Source organism: Anomalospiza imberbis, chromosome 1, assembly GCF_031753505.1.
Source record: "Anomalospiza imberbis isolate Cuckoo-Finch-1a 21T00152 chromosome 1, ASM3175350v1, whole genome shotgun sequence".
In the NCBI taxonomy this organism is placed as follows: domain Eukaryota; kingdom Metazoa; phylum Chordata; class Aves; order Passeriformes; family Viduidae; genus Anomalospiza; species Anomalospiza imberbis.
This window is the reverse complement of record NC_089681.1, coordinates 106714978-106728715: the sequence shown is the minus strand read 5'-3', so window position 1 is coordinate 106728715 and position 13738 is coordinate 106714978. Positions and strand designations below refer to the sequence as shown.

Sequence of the window (13738 nt, the reverse complement as noted above, 5' to 3'; positions counted from 1 at the left end):
AGTTGAATTACATTTTAAAAAGTAAATCAAGAAAGTCCCTCTGTTCCTACATATCCCTTGCTTTCCAACAAACACTCATATATAAATAAAGTCAGGATAACTTACCAGGAAACATGATCTAACAAATAGTGAAGGAAAATCAGTACTACTTCCTCAGTATTGTTTGTTTCTCATCATCCCTTTTCTCACTTCTGCTCTAACTTTCTGTTCTACAGAGTGAGTCCTCATATGTAGATATATATATATATACACAAATATATGCCCTCCCTGAGTACATAAAGGATTATACATGGTGACTAATCTGCTCTCGTACTGACCCTGCTACCAGCTGGTCTTAAAAATAAATCCAAATGAATAAAAATGGCTTAGAGTCAACTCCAGCTAAGAGACGATAAAGCTCCACTCCCAGTGCAGAAGAAAAGAAACAGACATTTCAGTGTCTAAACTTGTAATCTTAAACTAGCTGGCGTGCAGATATATCATTCTACATTGCCCTGGGCTTGCCTCTTCCAGGTTGCATTCACATGGAATTCCCATGGATGAAGGCAAAAGTTACTCAAAATTATAGTTTACTTAGAGTCATAGTAGCAGCCACAGCTACAGGAGCAGAGTTATTGATGTTAGGTGTAACAGTGACTGAAGAAAGCTCACAGTTTGCATAGTGCATTTCCACTGTCTGTTCCTTACAGGAGAAGCCCCACTGTCACCTCACTGAAACCCGAAGGTTCAGGGAGTTAGATTCAGCCTAAAGCCTGTACAGCAGGTAATCCCTGTGCCCCCTGCTGTGCCTTAAACTCCTCTTTAAGGCACAGAAACACGGACCAGTCTCTCTCTGAGAAGGGAACACGCTCAAGCACACGGTCACTGTGATCTAAGGAAACACCTTCCCTAACCCACAAGGGCTCTTTGCACATTGTGTCTGAGATCAGTGCTCCCTGAAAACATTGAAGTTTTTTGTATCCTGGACAAGACTTGCCTTTGGAGTTTGTTTAATACCATCCCTGTGTTTTAAACGTTCGTGTCTTAGCAGATTTTTAATAATAGCTCAAGTTACAAGTGTATTTATAGAATAACTATAATGAAATCCCTCTCTTGTATCTTTTTTTTAAGTGAAGCAGCAAAATATCCTGAGTGTGGCACTGTCTATTCACAAAGTTTGTATTCAAGCTGATATTGATAGAAGTTACAAAAACAAGCCATTTTGTACCGGTTTTGGTGTACCACCTGCTACATGTCTGCAAGAACTGCAAAATAATAAGCATTTAATAACTGAAATTGCCTGTTTCAGACAGTAACACCATTCCCTTGTTTATGTTGATGCAATTCAGAAAAAAACCCAATATCACATTACTGGTGAAATAAGGATAAGCAAAAAAGATATTCCACCATTGAGTTTAAGCACAGGCTGCCTGCACCACAGTGAGGACTATACACCATGAATTAATAAAGCCAGAAAAATTTCCAGTAAAAATTGTTAACTCTCTGCCTAAATGCATCTCATTCAAAAGATGAAATTATTCCCTAGCATGGCAACTTTTCTGAGGTCTATTCCATATGTAGAACATTTCTCTTTTGAGAGGGTGTTAGCAGTATCTTCATGTTTTCCTGCTAGCCCTGCCTTTCAGTCTGAAGAGGTGTCTCTGTCACACAGGTGATAATAGGCAAAGAATTGCTCTCCAGCATGTCAAATGTCTGACAAGAGTTTGCACAAGGTGGAAATGACACTGTTTTACACAGTGTCAAGGAAAGAAAATAGAGGCTCTCTAAACTAGGTGTACAGGGGCAGGTGCCCTTTGGATCAACAGATCAAGAGAGCACTTCCCACAGTGACCAGATCCTCTGCCTTCTGAAAACAATGCCACTGCAATGTTTACTCAAGTGACAACCCCAAAACGAGGATTAACAGGAGGAACAGTGGGCGTAGAGGCAGCCTAGTAACATGGAGCACTTTTAAATCTTGATTTATTTCTGCTGTTTGTCAGTCTTTTTCTGTTTTTGTCCAGACAGCATACACATAGAGCATGCATTTATTTTATTTTGTTGTCATTTAAAAAATATGGGAATCCTAAGAATTTCATCCTTCCAGACTTTTCATCCAGTCATTTCCACCATACATTACGAATACACCAAATTAGCCCCAAGCAAATTCACATGTCCCTAGCAAATTAAATACATCGATGTTGACAAAAAAAGAGAATTCCTATTGCAAATATTCATCGCTTAGCTCATATTTTGGTTTTAGAAACTTCAGCTGGACTAATCATGTCTAAGGCAAATGAAACAACTTTTTATAAGGCTAAACAGTTGGAAGTATACAACAAATGATATTTCAGGCTACACAATTGTCTGCTCAAACAAGAGAGAAGAAATCTTTCTTCTTTGTACCCTTGCACAGCAGCACCTGGAATCTAGTTCTGGACTGGCAGCTCCTGCCTTCTCACCCCACAGACTTGCTGTGAGCAACCCTGCAGACTGGTAGATGAAAAAGAGGTACAGTATTACTGTGTCTCCAACAAATACACTGCATCTAAGCTGGTTTTGAGGAATGAACTTTGAGGAAGTCAAGAGACTTGTCCCACACTGTTTAGCACAACTCAGTGTGGGCCTCATTTTCCCAGGACTGAAGCAACCCAACCCCAAACTGAGGAGAAAGCCGTAGTCTGTGGAGATGTGCAGATGAAATTGCTTTGGAGGATCTCTGGCACAGCTGTGCTCCCCACCCTTCTCCACCCAACCCTGGTATAGGCATACAGACCCACATCTGCTGCACAAATAGGGCAAACACCAGTCAGAAAGGGTTTAGGATTCTCCTTTTGCCACCAGCAGCCCCGGTAACGCCATTTCTCGGGGAAGGGAGCTTCGTGGCAGGTTCGCAGACAGGAAGGCCAGCCAAACCCTCTGTTCCACCCTGGAGGAAACAGACCAACAAAAGGCTACAGCGGCTCCAGAAAGAAAACTTCTGTATTAAAAGCCAAATAATGCGGAGCTACAATAATAAATACACACTATCTCAACCAGGAAATAAAGTGTGAAAGGTCCATTAAAGTTCAGCTTCAGCAGTAACAATATATATACCCCATCGGTTCCCCATTCTGTCAAAGAGAGATATTCCTTTCTGTCCATAAAGGAAAAACCCGTTCAAACCATATCCTATACAAAAACGCTACTCTGACAACAAATGCAGCCGAATAGGAGGGTCTTTGATTTCCTCCACTGAATTTTTAGGGGGCCTTTTTCTTGCCCTTTTTTTTTTTTTTTTTTTTCCTTCTGGAGGGGGAGGGATTGTTTGGTGGTTGGGTTGGGGGGGTTTTTTTGGGTTTTTTTTTACTAAAAGGTTCGTTTAAAACGGGTATTAAAGATATAAAACGCGCACATATGATTTGGTCCCCTCGGGGCCGCTGCCCTCGGGGCCGGGCCGGGCGCTGAGGCGGCCACACGTCCCGCCGCGCACCTGTGGCACGCTGCAGACGAGAAAAACGCGACAGAGTCCGTCCCGCGTCCCTCCACAGCACAAGACGAAGAGAAGGGGAGTCACCGGGAGAGGCTACTTGGCGGCGGCGGCGGTGGCGGTGCCGGCGGCGGTGCCGCGGCGCTGCTCCATGCCGTTGGGCAGGAATCCGGCGATGATGGGCACGGGCCAGATGAGGGCGGCCACGCTCCACACGATGATGACCAGAGTCATGAAACACGCCACCAAGGTGGACTCGATGGGCTTGCGGTTCATCCGCCAGCCCGGCTCGCCCTTCAGCTCCTCCAGGCTGAAATCCAGGCAGCAGAAATTCAGCGGCTCCCCTTGCAGCCAGTACTGGCCGGGCTCGGCCGCAGACGGGTAGGAAAGCGAGGAGGAGGAGGCGGCGGCGGCCGCGGCGGCAGCGGGGGGCTGGGGCTGGGGCTGGGGCGCGGCGCCCCGCAGCCGCCCGACCCGCCTGCTCCGCACCCAGCTGCAGCCCACGCAGAGGCGCAAGTCCTGCTGGGCGCCGCCGGCCGCCAGCCCCAGGTGCTCGATGAGCAGCGGCGGCCCCACGCGGTGGAAGGCGGCGGAGAAGAAGGCTCGTCCGTGGCTGTTGGTGGAGAAGAGCAGGAGGTCGCACTGGATGCCCAGCGGGCGGCTCCAGCGCACCAGCAGCGAGCTCAGCATCTGCCGCTGCACGCTGATATTGCAGTGCGGGTCCTCGGCGGGCTGCGGCTGCCCCTGCGGCTGGGGACGCTGCTGCTGCTCCTGCCCCGGCTGCTCCTGCCCCGGCTGCTCCTGCCCCGGCTGCTCCTGCCCCGGCTGCTCCTGCCCGGAGGTGGTGGGAGCGGAAGAGAAAGGCTCTTGGCTAGGGGCAGCCGGCGTGCCCGGGCTGTCGGTGCTGCCTTCCTCCTTGCTCACTGCCCCGTCGAGGTCCATCTCGAGGCTCGCCAAGGAGCGGGAGGAGGAGTTGGCAGGGGGCAAGAAGAGCTCCTGCTCCGGCTCCTCCTGCCCGCTGGCAGCCGCCGAGGGGCTCCAGCCCTGGCAGGGCGGCAGGCAGGCGGCCAGCAGTGCCGGGAAGAGCAGTGGCAGCATGGCATTAACTTAGAGCCGGAGAGGAGGGAGAGGAGGAGGAGGAACGGGAGGCTGCATGGCGCTGCCGGCTGCCATCTGGGAAAGGAGGCACAGTGCTCTCGCCGAGTGAGCGAGAGAAAGGGAAGGAGGGTGGAGGCAGGCGAGGGGGTGGGAGCGGGGCTGGGGCTGCCGCGGCGACGAGCCGAGCGAGCCGGGAGCCTCGGTGACGGCAGCGGCTCCCCCCTTCCCCGCCTCCTCCGCCCCCGGCCCGGCCCGGCCCGGCAGCGCCCCGGCGGGAGGAGCCGTGCGCCCGCCCGGCCCCGCTGCCGCGCTCGGCGGAGCTGGCCCGGGGCAGCCGCGCTCCCTCCCCCGTGCCGCGGGCTGGCAGCGGCCGCCGCTGTCCCCTCCGCCGGGGACCGTGTCCCCACAGGGTCCCCCTCTCCCGCGCCGCCACCGCGCCGGGCTCCCCGCGCCCATGTCCGAGGGGAGAGCCGGAGCCTCCCAGCTCCGCAGCCGCCGTCTCACCCGCGGGGGCTGCCGTGGTGACCGCCGTTCCCCCTCCTCGGTGGGCAAGGGGAAGGGAAAGCAGCGGGCAGCGCCCTCCCGCCGCCGCCTCGGGCCGGGGCGGGGGGGCGCGGATCCGGGAATAGCATCCAGGAACCGACTGCACACGCTTTCACTGCGACTTTATAGGAAAGGAACGGGACGGGACGGGACGGGACTGGGGAGACGCGGAGAACGGGAGTTTAAACTCGGTGACTGCCTCCTGCGCAGCTGTGCCCTCCGAGTCCGGACTCGGCCCCAGGATCTGCCTGGCCTTGGATCGCAGGCATCCCACCCATCCGACGGGCGCTGTCGCTCCTTGTAGCAAAGATTTAAACGAGGAGTCTGCTTACAAGCAGCACAAAGCTCCTAAGCGTGGTAGCCGTGAGATTCGGCAGCGTTTTTGAAAGGCTGCTTTACAAGCATGGTATTTATAAACAGACCAGATAGCCAGGCTTGTTTCGTGACCCTATGCTAGTTACAGTATTACTCTTGACACGGTTTGAGGCTTGCTGTGTTGCAGTTTGACACTCGGAGCCTCGGGGAGGGGCAGAGATAATGACACAAATGATGAACGTTTCTTAAGTCTTTACTTGGAGCAGAGGATTGGATAGAGTTACATTATCCTGGCAGGCATCCAGAACTGCGACTGTTTTCTTTGCGTTTGCAGCCCTTTTTTTGACAAATAGAGATGCAAAAGGTGTACACTACTCTTTCCCAAAGGGTAGAATCGAAGTCCATAAGGCTCTTCTTTGAGATTGGCATTGGTCCCATGTCAGATATGTTACCACATCAGAGTGACACATGGACACATTCTCCCTTGGAAAATGAGTTCCTGTAATGTCAGCCTCAAGTCCTTCAGATGCGTGAGGGTAGAGATTGAATTTTAAATTTGAAAATTTTCAACATGAATGTAGTGAGTCGGTTTTCTTTTAAAACCTAAATATATAATGACAAAATCCAGAATTGTTTGTCTTCTATTCTAAAGATATCTGAGCAGCAAAATGTGTTTATGTTTAGTCCCAAATTTGTCCAAAGGGTACTGGCTACCTATAGTTTGGCTTACTACAGAGAAAGATGCCTGGTGAAACGTTCAAAGCAAGCTGTCTGCTTCCAATTCTGTGCTCATGCTCAAATGTTTCAATACAGTGAATACCTTTCTCAGTGTCCCTCATTTTAGAGTTCTCTGATATTTTTTATTGCCTGTTGAATGTGTCTCTACATGCTTCTCTTGATGTTGTTTGTCATATCCACACTCCCACACATTTGTGGGGCTGTAGTATGTCTATAGACCCAAGACCAGATTAAGAGAGGGCCAGTGTGTAGCAAGTAATGCCAAAACTGTGTGGCCACTGTGTGCACAAATTACATTGCATTGGGATTTTTGGCACAAAGGACTGGAAATGAAACTAAGCCTCATAAATAAGATTTAGCTCCTGAACACTGTTGCAGTATGTGGGTGGCAAATGTTCTCAGGCAGAGCTTCAGTTCTTTTGGTTTCCACTCCCAGCATCCAATTGAATGCAGTCAGGGGTATTTGCGAAGAAATTGGAGGGGGGAAGACTTGAGCTAAGTTTCTTTTTCTGCAAGGAAGGATAACCTGACACAGGAAATTTAAATGCATTCAGCATAATTTAGACCTCTGTAGTAAAGAGATAGAAGACAGCAATTTATTTCAGGTTGGAGATGCATGGATGCCTCATACCTATTCTTCTTCATCAAGGAATATTTGACCAAGTGGGTGGAGGAAGCAGAAGGCGTGTTAGAGCATTGATTGAAAAGCACTGTCCAGCAGGGCCCTTTACAGATACTTTATTTCTAGGTCTACCATATATAATTAATCTCTGCATGGATTCAGTCATTCAAAGAGATAACAGCACACTTGAAAACTTTGTAAACAGAATTATTATATAGCTCTATTCTGTTGTTTTCAGCCATAAATCTCAAAGAACAAAGTAGTTTTATGGCTGGGAGGCTGAAGCATAAAGATATTGGGAGCCAGACAAGGGTGACCTAGATGTCACAGGCAGATCAGAGTGTAGGTTTTACAGGTTTGATTCTATAGCTATAACTAGTACTATAATATGTACCATAGGTCACAGTAGCATCTGACAGTATGGTAGAGGAGGTGTGAAGTGGGCTATAATGATAAAATTTTAGAAGGGAATAATGAGGCAACAAGACAGTAGGAGTTTCATAAGACAGACTGCAGAGCTGTTGGGAGGGTGAAGATTAATAGTAAAATATTATCAGAATCTTTGGAATTGTTTTAGTGACATTTAAACTAAGCATTTTTAATAAAGTATTGCTTGGGAAATACTTCAAGTAAGATGGAATCAAGAATAAGTATTTCTGCCCAAGTACCATTAAAATTGCTTCTCATGAGGGTGCTGTTTCAGAGCCTCAAATCTCATTGCAGCTTGTGAAGATTGATCCTAAGGAGGTACCGATTCCACAAAGAAATCCGTAGTTGCATTCAAGTCAAAATCTTGTGATGTTCAGGCAGTGTTTCTCAATTGAGCCAACTCGTGTTGTTCTGCACTGAGGAAAGGGCGTAACTGTGTAACTTTTCTTGACAGAGGATATGCTTTTGAGGTTGTCATTTCTGAAAGGAGTTGCATGTGGGAGAGAAGACAGGAAAAGTAGTAGAGTACAAGGTTGGATATGCAGCTGTAACATCAGAGATATTTTTCTGTGGAAAGACTCCTGCTGTCAATTTCCAGGGGAAAAGATGTTGGGAGCAAGTAAGTACAGTGATGCGTTACCAATCCCTGTAGAAGTGCCAGGTAAATAAGGAGAATTTCACAGTCAACAGCTGGAGAGGGAGGCTGGGCCAGGAGAAAGATGTTGGTACTTGAGTCCTCTCAGAAAAAAAGGAGTTTCAATTCTGTGAAAGGAGTAGGATCAGATCATCCTGGGAATTCTTCTGAGAGATCTACTTGTTCCTAGCTGAGGAAAAATGTTTCTGTGATACAATTTAGAAGGCTTGGTTGGCTAATGGTTTCACAGCTGATGAGGAGGGAGAGTCTCAGAGTAATGCTAAGAAGTGAACTGATCATGTAATGTCTCTGGAATGTATACTTTGAAGAGTCATTTATAATCAGTAGTTTGCTGGTTGAGGAAGGAGCTAAGGGATGTTTCATACTACCCATCAAGGTGCTTCTTTGATTGTAAGTATGGTAATCAGGACTTTCACTCTCCTCCTTTTTGCTTGGTATTCTTGTGGATTTGCCAGAAATTATTTGTGATGAAATACTTAAAGGACACTGAAGCTTCTGAAATAGGTAACAGAAGCTGTTCAGGCTAAGCAGCTTGCTACTACTATATAATGTCAGAATTATTTATCTGCAGAGAACAGAGATCATGTGCTGCACACAACAAACCAGGGTTTTGTACTACTTTTTACTTGAATAGCAGAAGCCCAGACAAAGGGAGCAGCCAGTTGGCAAGCAGGCTGACAATAAGGGCATAATCTCTCCAGAGATGTCAACACACCTCTCTCAGTAAAGACACTAAGCTCATCGTTTCACAGGCATTTCTATCAGCAGCAGATTCTGCCTCTGCACCACCCTCTCAGTTATACACAGATGTCCCTGAAGCCATAAGATGACCCACGTGCAACAGCTGGGGCAGATGACTGCAATTTTAAAGTAACTTTGATAATCATGCCCTATTTAATTAAAAAACTGTAAACATTTTCAGCCCAAACTTAACCACAGTCTTTAACCCCTTATCCAAATCAAAAAGCTGTACCTGTGTAGCTGAGGGAGTGAGGCAAGGGAAGGGGTTTGAGCAGTGATGGCCAGGGCTGCTTACTGGATGTCACATGGGCTCTGGTGGGGCTCCCATGGTCTGCAAGCCACACAGATGATGCAAGTGTGGACCAAGGGAAAGCAACCACCAGTCAGGGCTCCTAGAAGGAGTACTGAAGAGGAATTACCCATGGCAATTACTACAGAGTGGAATCCATCTGTAAATACGATTGCTAGAAATCAGGAAAACATTTTTCAGAGCATCAGGTGGTATCAGTAAGGTAGAGGGCCTGCTGGATGAGTGCTCTGGGAGCTTTGAGGACTGCTTACGAACTGATCTTTGGTATTCCACTAGACTGTGTGTTGTACGAGCACAGACTAAAAACAATGTTTCAGTTCTAAAGATCAGTGTGACATATATGCAGAGAACACTAACGGGAATGTATTAATAGACTTTCAGAACTTTTTTTGTAACATGCTTTATATAGGTTGAGGCTTTTAGAGAAACATCAAAGGGGGAAAAAAAACCAGGAAAAAAAGATTCTTTGGGAATGGGTATAAGAGAGTATTTCAAGGAACAAACTTTGCACCTCCACAGCTGAAGGTGATCTTGACGTAATTGCAAAATATAAACCACCCCCTCACCCCCCCCCCATATAGGCTGGATAGGTCTAGTTGGCCTACAAACAGACAAAGACTGTTAAATGTATTCCATTTCTACAATGAAGTTTTTAAGATCAGATTTAACATGAAACAGTGTTCCAGAAGACTGGATTCATATTCTTGCCTAGGTTCCCATTTGCAGGTTGATCAAAACCTCACTCATGTGAGAATTCCTCCCAGCTGAATTTCCAAAGCTAAGGCAAGATTGAGCCTTGGACTATATTTATTTTTTCTTGTAACTACCACGCTTGCTTATTTTATATTTTATTGGCCAGGAGCCAGACTATATTTATAACCTATTTGCCTCACATTTATCTCATCAGCCAACCTATCCAGTGTCGGAGCTTGGCTGAAACTGGCAAATTTAGGATCTGATATGTTGGAAAAAAAAAAAAAAAGAATCCAAATTAAATGGTGCAGGTAGAGAGAGCAGCAATCTGGGTCATTTTAAAGAAACCTTGTATAGGACTAAAGGGCAATGTAAGAACTTTGTTCCCACCAGAGTATACACATTGCAAGACTCAGGCTTAGTTACTACCAGTTGCTAAAGGCCATTGTAGGGTGGGTTTGACCAGGTGTCAGACTTCATGTGTTCTTGAAGCACAGATGTTCTGAATGTCTAAATGATCCCTGGGATTCTGAGCAAGCCCTGAGGTGTCATAGCCATCCTTGAAGGAAAAGAGATCCAGTAAAGCACCAGTTGTTTAATGCCAATGCTGTGGAGGTAGCAGGAATGGAAAAACATTTGGTGTGATTACATATTAAATTGTTCTGCAAAATATTTGTACATAAAATAGCATTGCTTAATGACTATTTTATGAGTTTGCCTTTGGAAAATCTAAACATTTACTACAATAATACATTGAAAAATAGCTCCCTGGAAAGCATTTAATTCTACAAATACTTTGTTTCCCAGCCTGTTCTGAACATGGCTCTAGGGCTTGTCTTTACTGTTATTTATCTCTGTAGAGAAAAAGAAACAGGTGAAAAAGTCTGATATTAGTCTGCACTAAGCACATGTGGGTTTGGCGCTTACATCCATTGTTGCCTCAGTCTCTCAGTGGCTTTGAAGTGCAGCTGTGAAATATAGAACCTTGCTTCCCTCTGAAGGCACTTGGACTGTGAAGCAATTCTGCTCCAGAGAAAAGGAAGACAAGCTAGTTCACAGGTCATTTGAAACTTGTTTTGTTCTACAGAAGACACACAAATGCATGACATTATCAGTGGCAGTCTATATCTTAAGGAACTTTTTCCAAAAATAAGTGAGAATAAGAGAATCTGGGTTCAGGAGATCCTGTGTGCAGCTCCTTAGCCAACGTGAAGCCCTGACCATCCTCTGTCTTTCTGTTACTAGTGGTTCTTCAGTGCTGTATGATACAGGACAGAGACATTGTAAGGGAGTCTACAGCGTGGACTTAACTGGTTGCACTGCAGGTTTTTGTTCCCAGCCATAAAAGAAAGGGTAGAATAAAGAAGGAAAAGTGGAGGCTGCAGTCAACAAAGTGAAGGTGGGTGGAAGGATAACAAATACCAGAACTGGTACGAGGCATGATTAAATTGTGAAAGGCTTTGAAAGTGAGAACAAGGAGTTTGCATTTGGAACAGCAAAAGAGGAGAAATGACAAGAGAACTGTGGAAAAAGAGTGATGTGCCCAAATGAATGAACAGCTCCAGATGTTGTAACTAGAGAGGAGATTACCAAAGGGGAGATGTAAGGTCCTTGGCTAGGACCTTCAGCAGAGCAAGCTGAGATGAATTGTGATACTTTGGAGATGCTGCATGAAACAAATCAATTACATTTGAAGTACAGTAGCATCAACATCATCAGTATAATTAGCAGTAAAAGCTGAACTCCTCTCTGCCTCCAGACTGTGCATCAACACCTTAGACTGGGGCTCTCAGAGCTGCTGTAAGCTGTTGGCATACAGAAACAGACTTGAATTCTGAAGCAGCACACAGGTACCACTTGGTGGTCAGCAGAGTAGTTATATGTGTGCCCCTCTTCTGTGCCTTGTCGGCTGTCCCTTCTCCAGTGAGACACTTTTGCTGAACATCAAACAGGAAATGAGATTCATCTGCCTCAGTGAGTCAGCAGAACAGCATTAACTCTTTGTGGAAGTGTCAATGCCAGTGAGTGGGGCTTAGTCATCCAAGCATATATAGCCAGCCTGATGCCCACCCATTCCTTCAGCTGGGCAGCAGTCCTGAGCTGCCAAAAAGAAGGTACTAATATTTCCCATTCCGCTCATCAGTCCAGCATCATTATTATTTGCAAAACAGCAGACAGTTTCTAATGTCATATTCAAAAAAATGTCAGCTGTTTCTGAGTTAGATAAGAACTAGATAGAATAAGATTTTAAAAGTTAGATAGAATAAGATTTTAAAAGTTCTTAATTTCCGGGGAATTTGTTTGTTCATGCAATTTATTTTCCCAGCAATGGCCACAATCAGTATGAGCCATAATGAGTCACTCAGACCTCAAGACTTACACCTTTGCTAAGCTGAAATAGCTTCATGGAAGTCAAGGGAGTCAGAGCTTTAATTCCTAACTTTTAAAGAACTCCTGTCCCAGTCCAACAGAGTCAGCATATGAACAAGGTGGCTGATTGCTTTCAGCAGGACCCTGCACTCAAAAATGCTATTCTGTATGGTATTACAGACTCACCTTTAGTGCAGGGGTACGCAAGTAAGAACAAATTCCTGTAAGCCTGATGCGTTGAACAAGCAGAAGAGGAACACCAGCTCTTCAGAGAAAAAGGTTTTCTATTTTCATGCAGATGTTCCCAATGTTCTGAAGCAGAAGTGATGCTTAGAAAATACATGCAGTACAAACTGCTTGTACTCTAAGAGTTTCATATTCACACAGCATTACCTGCTCTTTCCATGAACTAATAATCACAAAACAAGTAGGAAATATAGCCTCTGGTATTATGTGCCTGGTTCTTTGCTGAACTGACCAGGTTTAGAAGGTGTGCCTGGATATTTATGACATCTTGGCTTGATTCTGCAAATTAAAGAGGGATACATCTCAGGCCTAAAATTTTTATCTTAAATTAGTTTGTGGGATTTCTTGCTTAAACTATCATGTCAAATGCTACTGTTTCTAATATATACAAGTCCATCACCCACATCATTTCAATTGCCCTTGGCTCTTTTTGCTGTGTTTCTGTAAAGCACTAGAGCTGACAACTGGGTTTTTATCTTCTCATGAAGGCTGGTAAGTGGTAATCTGTCATAACTGTATTCAGGTTCATCTTCTCGAGCTCTAGCTATGAATGAAGGCTTTGTTTCTCTTCTCACCTATACCCATACACTATGCCCTAATCCTGCTGCAGTCAACAAACTTGTGCTGGTGGAACTGCTATGGTTTCCTGGTTCGGTTATAAAAATCCCAGACTTGCAGTTATGAGAAGGTGGCGTAGTCATATTTGTGCTTTTGGTTACATCCATTGTAGTAGGATAATATCACAGACATAAAAACAGGATTTAAAAACAATCCTCCGTATTCTTATTGCAAGACAGGAAAATTTAATTAGTCTCCATGGGATTTCCACGTGCCATGATGGTCAGGGATGCTGACAGCACTGGACCACTAGAATAAAGTGAATAATCTGAGAGAGAGTTTATAATACTTTAATTAGCCTAATGCCTTATGAGAATATTATTTCCATTGTGTTGTCTGCATATTTAAATATTGAATTAGCTCTCATCCCTGACATAAAATACTCACTGGCTACATTTGCTTCTTCATGCCAGATCAATAGCATCTGCAAGCAGCAGGTTAGATCAAAATCTGTTTTCCCAGCTTTACTGCATATGTACAAGTGCAATGCCAGAAGAGAAAGTATTATATTGCACAGGGAAACAGTTTGCTCAGAAATTTGATTCAGGATTACCTGACTATCCCGGTTTACAAGTTCCTCCATTTTCTTTCTTGTGTTCATGCTTTTGCACTGGATTTTGATGCTTATCTCGACACGGATGTCTGCCAATACGCGTATTCCTGCCTACAGTAAAACAGATGGCTTCTCTGTGATACAAAGTGATAAATGTTAATCCACTGATCATGACTTCTGAAGTACCTCTGAATGGATGTCTGAGCCTTTATGTGCAGAGCAGCATATAATATGTACAATGTAACAATATAACTTTTTTTAAAACCCCATTGTGATTCTTGGACTTTTTGTTTTCAACTTTGCTGCATTATCATCCTTGTAGAGATTTTGTTTTCTAATACACTGATGTCAAATCCAGA

At 45.3% G+C, this 13738-nt stretch overlaps 1 protein-coding gene across 1 annotated transcript; it reads right to left on the bottom strand.

The window, feature by feature from the left end:
* Positions 1 to 2943: 2943 nt before the first annotated feature.
* TMEM158 (transmembrane protein 158) lies at positions 2944 to 4717 on the bottom strand. Its single transcript, XM_068204347.1, has one exon. It carries the CDS (start codon positions 4544 to 4546, stop codon positions 3545 to 3547), a length of 1002 nt encoding a protein of 333 aa, XP_068060448.1. The 5' UTR covers positions 4547 to 4717; the 3' UTR covers positions 2944 to 3544.
* Between the last annotated feature and the right edge of the window lie 9021 nt (positions 4718 to 13738).